General features: G+C 37.8%; 1 protein-coding gene across 1 annotated transcript; it reads left to right on the forward strand.

Annotated features, from left to right (window-relative positions):
• Positions 1-1,700: 1,700 nt before the first annotated feature.
• CRR22 (Pentatricopeptide repeat (PPR) superfamily protein) lies at positions 1,701-4,547 on the forward strand. The gene has a single exon (XM_008233387.3). It carries the CDS (start codon positions 1,785-1,787, stop codon positions 4,266-4,268), a length of 2,484 nt encoding a protein of 827 aa, XP_008231609.1. The 5' UTR covers positions 1,701-1,784; the 3' UTR covers positions 4,269-4,547.
• Positions 4,548-19,245: the final 14,698 nt, after the last annotated feature.

Raw genomic sequence — 19,245 nt, forward strand, 5'->3', positions numbered from 1 at the left:
AGGACTTCAATATTTTTCTAGTACAATATGTTGATAAATACATGGAAGGTGAAATAGGCAGAAAGTAAATACAAGGAGAGCAAAATCATACCAAGCAATTGAGTTGGCAGAGTGTAGATGACAAACAGAAACAATGTAATTCAAATTAGGGAATTAAACTGAGTATGTGCGTTTGGGAAAATAATAGAATTCCAATTAAGAGTTGTCAACTGGGAATTCAAAGGAGAGGAAGGGCTATTCAAGCTTGATGAAATCTATTGAGATATTTGCAAGTGTTGAGTCAAGACATTGAGTTTGGGTTTTGATTGTTGGTTGAGTCGTCCTCATTGTTGATAACTTCTCCTTTTATTTATAGAGAAAATGAGGTGGGTTGAGTGTTTGAAATAGCAGCCAACTAGAAATACCCACTTGCCATTTATTTTGGTGTGTGGGTTGGTGAAAAAAAAAAAAAAAGCAAAACTAGAAAAGTTGTTTTGGTGTTGTTTCCTAGGTGAAGCTCCCTAGGTAATTCAAAATATCTTCCAAGCAAAACTTGTTTCTCTCCATCAACAAACATACTTTAATATTTATTTTTTGGGAGTGCCCAACCCAGCGAGGCCTTCATGCTGACTCATGTACCTCCATTAACTTAACAAAGTTTGGCCAGCAGGCCATTTAGCTTTGTCTCCGAACCTGTTTTGATGTGTAAGGACCGAGTAGGCTATATTTATAAAAGAGGAATGTTAGCAACCTTCTCTCTAACCTTCTCTTTTGGACCTTCTCTCTTCTTCTCATGACAAGTGTCATTTTCCTTACACTTAAAACAATGTCATTAATGCATCACACAAGTTAGTTTTTGTTTTCCAAGTTTACCCTTTTAAAATGTATTAGCTTTTATATTTCCTTCAATTTATTCAAATTTTGTTTCACTTCTTTAGCACATTATTAAAAATTAAATAATAATTTTATATAATTAAAAAAACTTCATTTTTTTTTCTTTAAAAATAAAGTTTGTTTCAAGATGTTGTTATCATCTTTATTTTGTTTTTAACAAAACACACGTTCTCTTTGGAAAAAAAAAATTAGTTTTTATTTTCTTATTTTATTTTGTTAATAAGGTGGTAAGAAAGTTGTAAAAAAAAATTAGCTTGTTATTAAAAAAATTAATACATTTAATAAGGGTAAACTTGGAAAACAAAAACTAGTTTGTATGATGTATTAATGACATTGTTTTAAGTGTAAAGAAATTGACACTTGTCATGAGAAAAGAGAAAAGGTCTAAAAGAGAAGGTTGGAGAGAAAGTTGCTAGCACTCCACTTTATAAAATGTTACCATACCACAATTTCCTTGTGGATAATTTATCGTGTTGTAATACTATAGTTTTATAATACATGTTGGTGCCCGCATTATTGATAGAAAAAATACAATCATCCCGTAATTCAATATTTATAATAAAATATCGTTAATTTTTTGGTAGACACTTTTTTAGGTTTTATTTTTGCCAAAAGCACTAGTTTTGAAATGAATTCATTTCATTCTATAGTAATAATACACTGACCCCTTCAGCGTGTGCCTGCCAATTTTGGAAAACTGAGTTTTATAACTTTTTGTTTTAAAAATATATCCAAAATGCTTTTGGAGGTGGGTAAGTGGCCACCGTAGAACATGTTTTATTTATTTATCTATTTTTTTTTATAACCCCAATTAAGCATGTTCTTTGTGAAATGTATTATTCTATCCTTATGTCACAGAAGCCCTTTTCCCAGAGACACTCATCTCATGGGACGTAGAGAGGCACAAAGAGATGAGCTCACAGCTCTTGCACTTCACAGCTCTGCTCCCCATAACCAACTCCATAACACCCCCACCACCAATTCCCTCTAGAGCTCGCCCTCCAATCTCAGCCCCACAATTCCAAGCCTTTCACACCCTTTCCCAAAGAACCCACATTCCTTCTCATGTCTACACGCACCCTGCAGCCATTCTCCTTGAGCTCTGCACTTCCATAAAAGAGCTCAACCAAATCATCCCTCTCATTATCAAGAATGGCCTCTACAATGAGCACTTGTTCCAGACAAAGCTCGTCAGCTTGTTCTGTAATTATGGCAGCCCAAGTGAGGCTTTTCGGGTTTTCGAGACCGTTGATGATAAACTTGAGGTTTTTTACCACACTCTGCTAAAAGGGTATGCCAAGAACTCGTCTTTAAGTGATGCCATGTCTTTCTTTTGCCGAATGAAGTCTGATGGTGTTAGACCAGTTGTGTATAATTTTACCTATTTGTTGAAAGTTTGTGGGGATAATGCTGATCTTAGGAGGGGGAAGGAGATTCATGCGCATCTAATAAGTAGTGGGTTTGCCACGAATTTGTTTGCGATGACAGCGGTAGTGAATATGTATGCTAAGTGTAGGCAGATTAATGAGGCATATAAGATGTTCGATAGAATGCCTGAGAGGGACTTGGTTTCTTGGAATACGATTATTGCTGGTTATGCACAAAATGGGTTGGCCAAGATAGCTTTGGAGTTGGTTATAAGAATGCAGGAGGAAGGCCAGAAGCCTGATTCGATTACTTTGGTCACTCTATTACCTGCTGTTGCAGATTATGGGTCTTTGATAATTGGAAAGTCAATTCATGCGTATGTTCTAAGAGCCAGTTTTGAATCACTTGTAAACATTTCTACGGCTCTTCTAGACATGTATTCGAAATGTGGATCAGTAGGGACTGCTCGGTTGATTTTCAATAGGATGAAACAAAAGACTGCCGTTTCGTGGAATTCCATGATAGACGGGTATGTACAAAATGAAGATGCAGAGGAGGCAATGGAGATTTTCCAGAAGATGTTGGATGAAGGCTTTCAACCAACCAACGTTACTATAATGGAAGCTTTACATGCTTGTGCAGATTTGGGGGATCTTGAACGGGGAAAGTTCGTACATAAATTAGTGGATCAGCTGAAACTTGGATCTGATGTGTCAGTAATGAACTCTTTGATGTCCATGTATTCCAAGTGTAAGAGAGTTGATATTGCTGCAAAGATATTTAAAAACTTGCAAGGTAAAACCCTTGTCTCATGGAATACCATGATATTAGGTTTTGCACAGAATGGACGCGTCAGTGAGGCTTTAAGTCACTTTTGTCAGATGCAATCTCAAAATATTAAACCAGATTCATTTACCATGGTGAGTGTTATTCCTGCTCTTGCGGAGTTATCAGTTACACGACAAGCTAAGTGGATTCATGGACTTGTTATAAGAACATGTTTTGACAAGAACATTTTTGTGATGACTGCTCTTGTTGACATGTATGCAAAATGTGGAGCTGTCCACACTGCCAGAAAACTTTTTGACATGATGGATGAGCGGCATGTGACAACATGGAACGCTATGATCGATGGATATGGAACAAATGGGTTGGGAAAAGCTGCTGTAGATCTGTTCAATGAAATGGAAAAAGGAACAATAAAGCCAAATGATATTACATTCCTGTGTGTGATCTCTGCTTGCAGTCACTCAGGTTTAGTAGAAGAGGGTCTCCAATACTTTGCAAGCATGAAAGAAGATTATGGCTTGGAGCCTGCAATGGATCACTATGGGGCCATGGTTGATCTTCTTGGTCGAGCTGGCCGGCTAAGTGAGGCTTGGGATTTTATTCAAAAGATGCCTATGGAGCCTGGTATTACTGTCTTCGGTGCAATGTTGGGGGCTTGCAGAATTCATAAAAATGTTGAGTTGGGTGAAAGGGCAGCAGACAAGATATTTGAGTTAAATCCTGTTGAAGGTGGGTACCATGTTTTGCTTGCTAACATATATTCCACGGCTTCATTGTGGGACAAAGTTGCCAAAGTGCGAAAAATGATGGAGAAGAAAGGGCTTCAGAAAACTCCAGGCTGCAGTTTAGTGGATTTAAGGAATGAGGTTCATACTTTCTACTCTGGAAGCACAAGCCATCCCCAATCCAAAAGGATTTATACTTTTCTGGAGACTCTGGGAGATGAGATCAAGGCTGCGGGTTATGTGCCCGACACCAATTCAATTCATGATGTGGAAGCTGATGTTAAGGAGCAGTTACTCAATAGCCACAGTGAGAAGCTGGCTATTGCATTTGGACTCTTGAATACTACTCCTGGTACAACCATACACATTCGGAAGAATCTACGAGTTTGTGGTGATTGCCATAACGCAACCAAGTACATATCACTTGTAACTGGTCGGGAGATCATAGTGCGTGATATGCATCGGTTCCATCATTTCAAGAATGGAACCTGTTCTTGTGGTGATTATTGGTGACCGTATCTTTGTCCATTTTTTAATTTTTGGCAGTTGTATAATTGCCACTGTTGTATTCTTTTCGAGGATGGGGACTTAGGTGTAGATTCACAAGGTTTTGGTTATTTTTGATGTTTTAGAAGGTCATGAAATCATGCAACAACAAAAAAAGAGCTTTCATTACAGAAACATTGGAGATGTGGTGTGCAACGGCATTTAACAGTCACATGACTCGTGTATATTTCAGTTGCTCGATACTTATGCCATGAGATTATTATACTTGGATCATTCCAAATGTCATCCTTTGTGGTCTTCATTTTCCTTTCGTCTCGGCGAAATTTTGAAATGCTTTTATAAGATACACCAAGGAGGAACATGATGATACTGAAGCAGGCGAAAGTAGAGTTTGCAAATCTCCTTCAATAAGGATGTTAGAAAAGCCAAACCGTTGTGCACAAGAAAGACCAAATTTCAGGCTAGCTGCCTCCGCTTCAAGAACCATACAAAAACCCAAAGGTATTGCATTGCGCCTGCTAATTTGACTATACCTTGCTGATTTTGAATAACAAAACCCGCCACAGCTTTGCCCGACTGAAGAACGAAACCATCAAAATTGAGCTTCCAAAACAGATGATCAGGTGGTTGCTACTTAATAAAAGAGGAAGTAGACTGTAACATCTTATGTTGTACACATAAATTTTGTTTAAAAACATCTCATAAATTGACGGTTGCCGAAAACTGCATATCGTCACGTCAGAAGAGATCTAGGAACTATCTTGGGTATGTCAATTGTTACGGATACTGGGAAATACTGGCCTGCCTACTCTTTGGGGCAGGTCAAAGAGTTTTATTATTATTATTATTTTTTTTTTTTTTTGGGGTCAAGAGTACTTTCATTCCAAACAAAAGAGAAGTACAAGCATAGGACTAGGCTACCCACAACCATAACCAGAGAAATAAAGCTACCAACAGCCAGCAAAAGAGAGGAGAGAGAGTGAGGCTCTAAATTTTGTGAAGGAAAGGTTGCTGCGAAAGATTGGAGGATGGAAGCAAGGTTTAGGGCAGGTCAAAGAGTGAGGCTCTAAATTTTTTGAAGGAAAGGTTGCTGCGAAAGATTGGAGGATGGAAGCAAGATTTATTATCACAAGCTGGAAGGGACATTTTGATCAAATCAGTAACACAGGTAGTTCCAACATACCCCATGGGAATTTTTAAGTTTCCCGAATCTTTCTATCAAAAGTTGGAGCAAGAGATTGCTAAGTTATGGTGGGGTCAAAAACAGGATTAGACAAAAGTGCATTGGATCAGTTGGGCTACTTTGGGGCTTCCGAAGAAATAGGGAGGCATGGGATTTAGAGACTTTAATGATTTCAATTTGGCCTTGCTAGCCAGACAATGTTGGAGATTAATCACGGAGCCAAATTCCCAATAGGCTCAACTCTTGAAGGCTCGTTATTTCCGGAAATGTAGTTTTTAGGAGGCAAAGAAATGCGGTTGTGCTTCTTGGGATTGGGCAAGCTTGCTGGAGGGAAGAAAGATCATTCTTCAAGGAGCTCGATGGCAAATTCTAAATTGTAGACAAGGGATCCCTTCACGATGGTAAACTCCACCCCCAGTTACAGACCTCGCTCGACCCTAACACTAGGGTGGAAACTTTAATTGATTAGGATTCCATAACTTGGAACTTGACCCCGATTCAAGCTTCAATTACTAATGAGGAGAAGCTTGCTATCCGGCTTATCCCTATATGGAATGGAAGGAAGGAAGATAGATTAGTGTGGCCTAGGGAAAAAAGGGCAAATTTTCAGTGCGGTCTGTTAGAGAGATCCTAGCTTAATTAGGATTATATTTTACAGATATTGTGTAATTAGGTTTTTATCTTGTTTCCTAGTTTGACGCTACTAGGGTTATATCCTTATGCTATAAATACCTTCTTTTGGAGAATGAAATACAACTTGAAAAATATTCTACCCATATTGTTTGACTTGGCATCAGAGCCAACTTTTCTGGTAACCTGTGTATTGTGCCCACTTGTGTTCTATCCCCATTTTTTTCTACCGTGCGTGCAGCGCCTTCCGGGTTTGTGTGTCGTGGTTGTAGTGTTCGTGCATCTACCGTGTTCGTGTCATTCCCGTCCTTCGTGCATCTGCTGTATTTGTGCCTTTGTTGTGTTCTGCTGTGTACTCTTTTGTGTTCGTGCTGTCTTCGTGCATCTATCGTGATTCGTGCCTCTGCTGTGTTCCGCTGTATACTCTACTCGTGATCTGTTGAATTTCTGCTGCAATTATGGGTGATCACTCCATTGTTGGTGTTGTTGCTGCTGCCTCTACAAATTTGTGTGTTTCTGATTATATTCCAGTACTGGCTCCAATACTTGGATAATTGACACTGGTGCTTCTGATCATATGACTTATGATGCTAAATTTTTTGATGAGTTGTCTAGTAACACCTATGACCTATACATAACTAGTGCTAATGGCTTACCCTCTCCAATTACTGGTGAGGGCACAATCTCTCTCACTCCTACTTTGTCCTTGTCTCGTGCGTTACTAGTTCCCAATATTCATTGTAACTTGTTATCTGTTGGTCGATTACTTGATACACTTAATGTTTCCGCTACTTTCTATCCTACACATTGCTTTTTCAGGATCTCAAGACTCACGAGACGATTAGGCATGGTAAACGGATAAGGGGTTATATTATTTGACATTGCTTTCTGCACCAGTTCGTGATCGTGTCGTTAATACTGTTCAAAGCTGCAGTGTCAAAGACAAACAGCAAATTTGGTTATGGCATCTTCGCTTGGGACACCCTTCATTTGGCTACCTTAAGCATCTGTTTTCATCTTTATTCCGCTCTTGTGATGAGTCCACTTTTAAGTGTGAGACATATATTTTGGCCAAGAGCCATCGCACTGTGTTTCCTTTGAGTGACAGTAAACCTACAAAGCCTTTTGATTTAGTGCATTCTGATGTGTGGGGTCTGGCTCGCATTACTTCGAACGGATTTTGTTGGTTCATCACATTTATTGATGATTGTACCCGACTCACTTAGGTTTTCTTGCTGAAAAATAAACATGATGTTGTTTCCATCCTTCCAGAGTTCTGTACTATGGTGTCTACTCAGTTTCATGCTTGGGTTAAAGTATTCCGGACTAATAACGGAGGCAAATATGTGAATAACACTTTGACATCTTTCTTCCGTGCTCAAGGTATTATTCACCAAACGACAACCTCATTTACTCCTCAGCAGAATGGTGTGTCTGAACGTAAGAATCGTCAGTTACTTGAAGTTGCCCGCTCCCTTATGTTGGATATGTCTGTTCCCCATCATCTTTGGGGGCATGCTATTTTATTTGCTGCATATTTGATTAATCGTACTCCTAGCCGGATTCTTGATTTCAAAACTCCACATGATGTGTTTGGTGACCATGTTTCCCCTGTCTCAGTCTCCAAGTTGCCTCCTAAAGTTTTTGGGTGTGTTGGCTATGTTCATGTCTACTCTCATCAACGGAGTAAACTTGATCCTTGTGCTCTGAAAGGTTATAAGTGCTATCATCCACCTACCCAGAAGGTGCATGTTACTTTGGACGTGACTTTCCATAAAGAAGTGCCCTATTATGTCTCTCCCTCCTCTCCAATTCAGGGGGAGATGGGGAGTGAACTGGAGAGTGTTGGATTGGAAGATGATGTGTTTGAAGATACTGCTCTCGGGAAGGAAAATACTTGTCGTACTGAAGCAAGTGACCTATCACCCATATCTGAAGATGAAAATTGTGGTCCCTGTGAAGAAACAACTGATCGCCCTTTGGAACTCGATCAGTCGCCCATATCTAGAGATGACGCAGTGCTCGGTGTCAAAACGACCGGTCACATCAAGCAAGTGACCAATCGCTCAGATCTGAAAATAATGACAGTGATTCTTGTGTGGATGAGTTCGATGCAATACCCCCATCTGCCTGCCAGTGCCCCAATTTACTTTGAAGCATAAAGTTGATGGTTCCATTGACTGTTACAAGGCTAGATTGATAGCAAAGGGTTATACTCAGACATATGGAGTGGATTATTTGGAGACCCTTGCTCCAGTGGCAAAGCTCGATACAGTGCGTGTACTATTGTCCCTGGCTGCTAACCGCGACTGGTCCTTATTACAATTCTATGTCAAAAATGCATTTCTAGATGGTGACCTCAAGGAAGAGATTTACATGGATCTCCCTCCTGGTATTCCTGTAACCTCTAAGAAGGGTGTTGTGTGTAAGTTGTTGAAGTCTTTATATGGATTGAAGCAGTCTCCAAGAGCGTGGTTTGGGAGCTTTGCAGCATCTATGAAGAAATTTGGGTATGTGCAGAGTAACTCAGACCATACTTTGTTTCTAAAGCATTAAAGATAAATTGACAGCTTTAATTATTTATGTTGATGATATGATTGTGACTAGAGATGATCAGGCAGAAATGCAAAATCTTCATAAGTATATGGCTTCTGAGTTTGAGATGAAGTCATTGGGTGATTTGAAGTACTTTATTGGGATTGAAGTTTCCAGATCTAAACATGGTATCTTTCTGTCTCAAAGAAAAAAATATATTTTGGATTTACTTGTAGAGACTGGAATGTTAGATTGTAAACCAATTGATACCCCTAGGGAACAGAATCATAAGTTGGGGTTGTATCCTGATCAAGTCCCTACAGATAAAGAGTGTTATCAACGACTTGTTGGGAAATTGATTTATTTATCTCATACACGTCCTGATATTGCATATGTAGTGAGTGTAGTAAGTCAGTTTATGCATTCTCCGAGTGAAGATCATATGGGTGCTGTGATGCGCATCTTGAGGTAAGTAACTCCTGGAAAGGGGTTAATATTTTGTAAGTATGGTCATACAGATGTGGAAGGGTATACGAATACTGATTGGGTTGGTTCAGTCACTGATAGACGTTCTACGTCTGGGTATTTCACATTTGTTGGTGGTAATCTTGTTACTTGGAGGAGTAAAAAGCAAAAAGTGGTGTCTAGGTCTAGTGCCAAAGCCGAGTACCGTGGGATGGCTCAAGGTGTGTGCGAGTTACTATGGTTGAGAAGATTGTTGAGAGATCTTGGGTTTGGACCCCAAAAACCCATGGATTTGTATTGTGATAATAAAGCTGCAATTGCAATTGCACATAACCCTGTGCAACATGATCGTACAAAGCACGTGGAGGTTGATCGACATTTTGTTGAAGAGAAGTTAGATGTTGAAATTATTTCTTTTCCGTTTATATCATCCGAGTATCAACTGGCAGATATTCTTATGAAAACTGTGTCTACTACGGTCTTTCTAAACTCGCTTGACAAGTTGGGCATCCGTGACATCTTTGCTCTAACTTGAGGGGGAGTGTTAGCGAGATTCTAGCTTAATTAGGATATTTATTTGGGAGTTTCACTAAAACACCCAAAATGGGGACTGAAATTATAAAAAAACCCAACACCCAAAACACTTTATAAACACACCCAAAACCCATCATTACACACACTCAAAACCATTTATAAACACACCCAAAAAATATACAATTGTTGATTTTGGGATTGATTTTGGGTGTGTTTCTATGTTTAAATAGTGTTTGGGTTTTTTTATAAATACATGTCTAGGATTGGGTTTATTTATAAATTTGTATATTTATTTCCTAGTTTATTAGGATTATATTTTTTTCCTTTTTGTACAGATATTGTGTAATTAGGTTTTTATCTTGTTTCCTAGTTTGACACTACTAGGGTTACATCCTTGTACTATAAATACCTTCTTTTGGAGAATGAAATACAACCTGAAAAATATTCTACCCATATTGTTTGACTCGGTCTGGGTACCATTCCATCCATGCCCTACAGGTTGAGACCACGGCCAGAAACGCCTCCACCTCATCACGGATCGACCCCTTGGTATGGAAAAATATTTGGAAAGCTGAGGTTCCTCCAAAGATAAAGAATTTTCTATGGTGTGCGACTCATGGTAGACTACCTACGACGTTGGCTCTCCACAAATGCAAAATTGCTGGCATCCCGTTATGTCCCATATGCCAAGCTCATGAGGAATCTATTGAACGTTTGCTCCTCTCTTGCCTGTGGGTCAAATTGGTTTGGTTTGGCGGCTCTCTTAATTATAAAATTGACAAGCAAGGAATTACCACCTTTAACCAATGGTTGCTGAAATGTACCACGGATGAGCTCCAAACTAAGGAGGAAAAAGGGCACATATTATGCATTATTGCTGTTACATGTTGGATTATTTGGAAAACAAGTAATCGTTTTATTTTTTTATCAATGCAAACCTCAACCTCTCTTGGCCATTAAAACCATTCTTTCTCAAGTGGAGGAGATGACTGCGTTGAATAATAGAAGGAATGTGAGGAGGCCTTGCGATGGACCCTCTCCAAATCCTGCCTCTTGGACTGCACCAGAAGCCCATGTTATTAAAGTTAACTTTGATGCTACTTGGTGGGCATCTTCTAGCAGAGCGGGAGCAAGTCTTATAGCACGAAATACAAATGGTGATTTCGTGGGAGCGAAATGCCTATCTTTCCATGTGGAATCTACAATCATGGCTAAAGCAATTGCTGGTTTTGAAGGTTGCAAATGGGCATCTGAGCTGGGCTTATCAAAGGTTTGTTTTGAATCTAACTCCAAAGAACTAATCGAGAGCGTGAAAGGAAACATAAAGCATGGAAGATGGAGTCTCTACCCACTTCTGTCTATAATTCGTGAATGCAATTCCAATTTCTCAAACTATAACTAGGCATGGACCAGTAGGAAAAACAATGAAGTGGTAAATCATCTTGCTCTACTGGCACTATTGAGGTCAAGTCTGGAAGTCTGGGTATCCAGGCCCCCCACCTCTCTTGTGCATGTCTTAAATCATGACGGTCTTCCCTGCCCTCCTCCAGCCTCCATATAGCATGCGCTGTTCAAGATGGGCATGACTCTCTATTGTTGGATTATCGTACCACTCCCATACTGTGGGGCTCTTTTTTGTAGCAATTTGTAAGGGTATATTGAGTTTATTTGCTTTGCATGTACTTATGTTCTGTCGCATGGCTCTGCTTCTCTTTATTTGAGTTGTAATCTTTTTGGATTGCTCTCCTTTAATGAAAGTTCTTATTGACCCAAAAAAAAAAAACATCTAATAGTTGCTCAACACTCATACCGCACGTGTCGCGAACATTTTCGAAGCTGAAAATTGAAATAAATAAAGTAAAATCTTACAAAAATCTTTATGTTTCCTTCTCAGAATCATCAAAGATATCTCATCATTTGTAATCGTCTAGATTCCATTGTTGAGAGCATAGAAAGTGTAAATTGGAAAAGTATTTCAAAAAGTAAAAGGATGGACAATCTAGGTAGATTAGTGATCTATTTTGAGTAATCAGAGTGTTGACGTGAGCTATACTAATTAATCAAGGAGATTTATTTCCTTGATTAGGGGATTACTTTCTTATTTTATATAATTGACATATCATTGTATAATTAGGAGATATTCTCCTAATTGTGTATTGTATCTATTTCCTTGTAAAGTACTCATGTAAACTCCTATATATACTTTCTTATGAAGAAAAATACAATTAACCTAAAGCATTCAAAACATATTCATATTTTAGCATGGTATCAATCCTAGGCTGTCTCTAAACCCTCAAATTTAAACCCAAACCCTAAATCAAATTCCTCAAATACAAATCTTACACATCTCAAATCAAATCCTCTTATCGAACTCCTTAAACACATAGCTTTCAAATCAACTTCCTAAATCAAATTCATACATCAAAGTCCTCAAATCAAATTCCTCAAATCAACTCCTTAACCACAAACACACACTGCGATGTCAGAACCCTCTATGATTCATTCCTTCCTTGCAGACTCACAAAAGCATGCGGTCACTCCTATTAAACCAGCTACCCGGGCTCGTGCTTCTATGTCCACCACCAAAGGTTCTGCTTTTCATACGTCCTCTCCAAAGCCCACATGGATTATTAACTCGGGTGCTACGGATCACATTAAATTTGATCCTAGCCAACTTATTAGTCGCAAATCAACCACTCCATCGGTGGTATCTAATGCTAATGATACTGCTTCCTCTATGGTTAGGGAGGGCTCTATATCTATCTCTAAATCCATACATCTGGATTCTGTATTGCTTGTTCCCTCCTTGGACCATAACTTGTTGTATGTTGCACAACTTACTACCACTTTGGTGTACTGTAACATTTTGGCTGAATCATTGTGTTTTTCAGGACATCCTCACAGGGAAGACGATTGGTTGTGGTACTAGGTGAGGCAAACTCTACTACTTGGACTGGGCACCAAATAATGAGACCAAGGTTGGTCAAGCTTTCACAACTAGTGGAGCTAGTTCTGAGAGGCAGAGAGAAAAGTTTGGTTATGGCATAAACGTCTTGGGCATGCCTCATTCGGTTATCTAAAGAAGTTGTTTCCATCATTATTTTCCAGTTTTGATATTTCCAGCTTCAAGTGTGATACATGTGAATTGGCTAAGAGTCATTGTGTTCTGTTCCCTTTAAGTACAAATAAAAGTTTGGTTCCCTTCTCCCTTATTCATTCTGATGTTTGGGGGCCTGCTCAAATTGCTACTCCTGCTGGAGCTCGATAGTTTGTCACTTCCATAAAATAGTGACGACTTAGTTTCATGCCTAAATACAGGTTTTTCGTTTTGACAATGGCGGAGAATTTCTTCATCATGATATCAAACAATACTTATAGGATCATGGCATCATACATCAACGCTCATGTCCATATACTCCACAACCAAATAGGGTGGCTAAGCGAAAGAACCGACATTTGTTAGAAGTCGTTCATGCATCTTTATTTGGTGCCAACATGCCTTGCTCTTTTTTGGGACGAGGCTGTCCTCTCTGCTACTAACCTTATAAATAGGATTCCCACCAATATCTTGAATTTCCAAACCCCTCTTCAAACACTTCACCACCATCTCCAAATACCTCCCACCCTAAACCTTAAACTAAGGATTTTCGATTGTGTTGTATTCGTACACTTACATTATCACCAACGCAACAAATTGTATACCCGTGTAGAAAAATGTGTTTTTATTATATATGCCTCCCATAAAAAAGGCTACCGATGTTATCACCCTCCAAGTCATGAGGGATATACCTCCATAGATGTAGTGTTTCGAGAACACAACATATGTTTTTCAGAAGCATAGATGGAGAATCTACAGCCAAACACCCCAACTTTTTTGGACTTTTTCACAACAGAAGAGATTTAGCATCAAAGCAACCGATCGCCCCTCCAAAAAGAGCGGTCACCCCCTTATTCCTTTATAGGTAAAGCCACTGTGTCCAAACGACTGGTCACTTTGTCCTTTTTTGCCGATCATTGAGCCTATGTCGCTAGTGGAAAACGACCAGTCCACTCCACACTGCCAAAATCAAAAGGAAAAAGTTGAACTATTTTATGAGATTTTGCCCGCTTCAGACCTGCCTTCAACTTTAGTAGCACACCAATCACCTTCTGAGGGAGTTATTCACGTAATATTTCCCCCTGAAACTGATAGCGCTAATGAAATATATCATGATGATTTGATTTTAGAAGGCATAAAGAATACATATACCCCTATATATTAGTTTCCATAAAGGAAGAACCGTGTTAAACCTTAAGTACAGTATGAAGCATATCTTAAAGCTAAAGGGAAATACCCCACCTATAATTAAATATCTCTAAGTAGATTAGCAGAGTCAGATGTACACTTTGTGAAGCAGTTGGCCAATATATATGTCCCAAATAGTTTGAATGAAGCACTAGAAGACTCGAAATGGAAAAAATCCATGAATGAAGAAATGTGAGCCCTCTAGAAGAATGCTAGATAAGAGCTCGTGCCTTTACCATACAGAAAGAAGACGGTGGGATGCATGTGGATCTATACTATAAAACTCAAAGCAGATGTATCCATTGAAAGATATAAAGCTAGATTGGTGGCGAAAGGGTACACGCAGAGATATGGAGTGGATTACTAAGAAGCCTTTGCCCCAGTAGCCAAGAGCAACACTATCTCTAGTAGCAAATCTAGATTGGCCACTACATCAGTTCAATGTTAAAAATGCCTTTTTACATGGAGACTTGGAAGAATAGATGGATTTACCACCAGGATATAATATAGCTCTTGACAAGAAAAATTACGTTTGCAAGCTCAAAAAATCATTATATGGGTTAAAACAATCTCCTAGGGCATGGTTCGGCATATTTACTAAGTCCATAAAGAATTTTGGATACACTCAAAGTAATTCAGACCATACCCTGTTCTTGAAGCGTGATGGAGGAAAAATCATTGCATTAATTGTTTATGTGGATGACATCGTCTTAAATGGGAACGATACAGGAGAGCAACAAAAGCTACAAAAGTATTTGTCTCATGAATTTTAGATGAAAGATTTAGGATCTTTGAAATACTTCATCGAAATTGAAGTAGCAAGGTCAAAAACTGGTATATTTTTGTCTCAAAGGAAGTACATGATGGATCTACTCACTAAAACAGGAATGCTTGGATGCAAGTTTACTAACACACCTATTAAGTTGTGTGAAGACATAGACCAGGTGCCTACCAATAAGGAACAATATTAGCGCCTTATTAGATATATTTGGCACACACAAGACCAGATATCGCATACGCTATAAGTATTGTTAGTCAATTTATGCATTCTTCCAGTGTTTCTCATAGGCAGGGCTAGTCCTGAGATTTTCAAGGCCTGGGGCAACGCCAAAAATAGACCCTATATATATGTACACCACACAGGAAAAATCTATGTGGATGTAGAATATTATAAAATGAGATCTACATAATATCATTTATTTTATATATATAGAGAAGAAAGGATCTAAGACAAAAAAGAAAATGAGAGATGTATCTCTACATAATATTATAAAGTGAGATGTATCTATGTGGTTTTTTATATATATTTTTACATAATATTATAAAATGAGAGATGTATATAAAAGCATTGGAGTACTAAAAAGAACCTGCTTATTTTATATATATTTCTCTATAAAAAATGATGGAAGACCCAAAAAAAAAGCATTGAACTACTAAAAATAACTTGCATATTTGGAGACAAAAAAAAATGCATAAGGAAGGAAACACAACGCTGGGATTTGAACTTTGGAAAGACTCAAATTAAGAATCAGGCCTAACCAGCACCGCTGGCAATACTTTATATCAAGATGTCTTTTTTTTAATTTATATAACCGTTAAATATGACTTGACAATGACAACAAAATAATAATAATAATTTTGGGCCCTCCTTGAGCCAGGGCCTGTGGCGTCGATTTCCTCGCCTGGCCCAGGCCTGCTCATAGGAATGCAGTTGATCGGATCCTAAGGTACTTAAAGTCAGCCCTTAGAAAGGGACTAATGTTCTCCAAGAATGGAAATCTTGAAGTTATTGGATATACAGATGCTGACTGGGCTAGTTCCATTACATACAAACGCTCTACATTGGGTTACTTTACATTTGTTGGAGATAACCTTGTCACTTGGTGTCGTAAAAAGAAAAATGTGGCTTCCAGGTCTAGTGCAGAAGCAGAATATAGAGGAATGGCTCAAGGAGTCTGTGAATTATTATGGATCATAAGACTCTTGACGGAATTGGGTTTCAAACTAGAAAAGCCAATGAAGTTACATTGTGACAACAAGTCAGCTATCGATATTGCTCATGATCCAGTTCAACATGATTAAACCAAACATGTTGAGGTGGATAGACATTTCATCAATGAAAAATTGAGAACAAGATCATCTATCTTCCCTTCATAAAATCAGAAGATCAATTGGCGAATGTCTTAACAAAAGTTGTTTGTGAAAGAGTGTTTTATGACTCACTTATCAAGTTGGGCATTGGTGACATATATGCACCAACTTAAGGAGAAGTGTTGACGTGAGCTATCCTAATTAATCAAGGAGATTTATTTCCTTCATTAATTAGGGGATTTATTTTCTTATTTTATATAGTTGACATATCCTTGTATAATTAGGAGATATTCTCCTAATTGTTTACTGTATCCATTTCCTTGTAAAGTACTCATGTAAACTCCTATATATACCTCTTTATGGAGAAGAATACAATTAACCTAAACTATCAAGCGGGTATACTTAAGTTTAAATTTATTTTGAGAAAAAACCTATCGGCGCAATTTCGTCGACACATGTCTATCCCGGATCAATTTGCCATATTAGACCTCTCCCGATGAAATTTCGTCGACAAAGGTACTTTTGTCGGGAGAGGTTAGGCACATATTTGCCAGCACAAACCTAGGCCAACGAACTTTCATCGCGATAAGTGTTTTTGCTTTTTATTTTAATTTTAAAAATACAAAATTAGTTTCTTTACTCTTCTTTTTTGGCCAACTTTTTAAATATATGTAATTAATTAATATAAATCTAATATTTGGAAAGTATAGCCGCACAGTTATCCTCGATGTATACAATACTTTAATTGTATAGTTGTGCGGCTATACGCTATAAATACAATATCTTAAGGGTATAGCCGCTCGGCTATACGCTTCTATTTAAATAGTACAACCGAGTGGCTATACCATTTAAACATCAAAATCTGGATTTCTCTTTTTAAATTACTTTAAGTAGTAGTTATGTTTTAATTAGGGCTAACGTCAAAAGACTCCCTGAAGGTTTGGGGTCATTCTCAATATGGGCTCCCGAGTTTCAATTTTATCAATTTACACCCTATAGTTTTCAAATTTGACCAACTTAACCCTTTCGTTAAGTTGATCATTTGGTCAGACGTTAATTGATGACGTGTCCACTATAGGACCAACCCACTAACCAATCCCAAAAATATTTCACTATATGTAATTGATATCCATTCCATGTGTTGGTATACACTCTTGCCTACCTAATCCATATAAAACCCACAGCACAAGCCCACTCAAACTTTAAAAAACTGAAGAAAAAAAAAATTATAACCAGCCAGCCCATGTTATGAATGGCCCAGTCAAACTTTAATAAAAGAAAGAATATAACTTAAGCAGCCAAATAGTGGCTGTGCAGGTAATTCGCAGAGTCGAAGACTACCATTTGTTTTATGATTGATTCAATTGGTGTTGACTCTTCCTGTTTCTACAGCAACAATGGAACGAGCTTTTTCATGTATGAGAATTATTAAGAATAGACTTTGAAGCACTATAGCTGATGAATTCCTTGCTGATTGCATGATTCTCCACATTGAAAGAGAGTTTGCTAATAATATCGATAATGAAGAGATAATTGAAGAATTTAAGATTTCTAAGCCTCGTAGGGTACAATTTTAGATTAAAATAGTTTAGTTTTTGTGTTGCATTGCATTTACTTCTTGTTTTTTTTGTTAAGCTTTTATTTATGTATAGATATGCATATTTGAGGGTAAGGCTCATTACGTCCCCCCTGACTAGGTGTATCTTTTTATTTTTATAAATAAAATTCACTTGTACTGTTGAGTTTTGAAGGTAAGTTTCGCCTACCTGACTTTTGAATCCTGGATCCGCCACTGGTGGAAGGTATGATCGTAACTTGATGCACAGGTCGAGGAGCTTATTCGTGCTTTTTATTTTAATTCTAAAAATATAAAATTAGTTTCTTTACTTTTGTTTTTTGGCCAACTTCTTTAATTTAATATATATATAATTAATATAAATAGAATATTTGAAAAGTAGAGCCGTCCGGCTATACTCTTTGAATAGAATATTTTAAAGGTGTACCCGAGCGGCTATACTATATAATACAATACTTTAACAGTATAGTCGTGCGGCGACACTCTATATATATATATATAATATTTTAAAGGTATAGCCGGGCGGCTATACTCTATAAATAGAATATTTTAACAGTATAAAATATTTTAACACTTATGGCCACGTGTCAAGTGTGGAGAAGGGTGGTGAGCATACAACTTGAATTACAATGGTGAGCAAAAATGCTCCCTTTTGTAAAGAAATATTTTTGCTCACCACTTTAACCCAAGATGTATACTCACAACCCTTGTTAATGTTTGACATGTGTCCATAGGCATAACAATTGTTAACTTTTTTACTTTGATTTATATAACCATGGTTACACGTACAGACACGTGTCAAGTGTTAAGAAAGGTGGTGAGCATCCACCTTGGGTTAAAGTGTTGAGCAAAAATGCTCACTTTTGTAAGCAAATATTTTTGCCCACCACTTTAACTCAAGTTGTATGCTAACCAGCCTTCTTAATACTTAACATGTGTCCATAGGCATAACCATGGTTAATTTTTTTACTTTGATTAATATAACCATGGTTACACTTATGGACACGTGTCAAGTGTTGAGAAGCATGGTGAGCATACAAATTGGGTTAAAGTGGTGAGCAAAAATGCTCCCATTTTGTAACGTGCTAGGATATTGTTTCCTTAAGTTAAAGGGATATTTTTTTTTATTTTTTTGGGAAAGGCCTACACGTATAAATGGAACCTTTAATTTGAAGAAAAACACATGTTCGCTCACTAATGCTATCCTCCCTCAGCTCACTCTAGCCCTGGGCTTTTTGCTCTTCAAACATAAGCTCCAAGGCTTCACGCTCGTTTGAAGAAATATGACTATAATGAGCACAAATACTACACATCAAATACTCTTTCTTTGTTCATGTTGCCGACTCACGTTAAGCTACGATTAGATGCAATTTATCACCATCAAGATAGTATTTCAAACAATAACAAAGAAAAAATCCACATGTTGAATCAAAATTAGAAAGGAAAAATTAGAGAGAGAACTAAAGAAATAATTTTAATAAAGAAAATAAAGTGGGATACCTCACCGCTACTCATTAAGAAAGACATGCTAATCTTTTTCTTAACAACAAAGAAACGATATAACTCTATAAGTCGATCAGGGAATAATGAAGTAAGCTCTTGTTCTACTTCATGCATTGTCTACAAAAGTGTTTCAACTCCTTTCATCTATCATCCTTAACAAGGATTATTTCAAGCACAAATT

This window comes from Prunus mume, linkage group LG5 (assembly GCF_029339155.1).
Source record: "Prunus mume cultivar Tortuosa linkage group LG5, ASM2933915v1, whole genome shotgun sequence".
Classification (NCBI taxonomy): Eukaryota; Viridiplantae; Streptophyta; class Magnoliopsida; order Rosales; family Rosaceae; genus Prunus; species Prunus mume.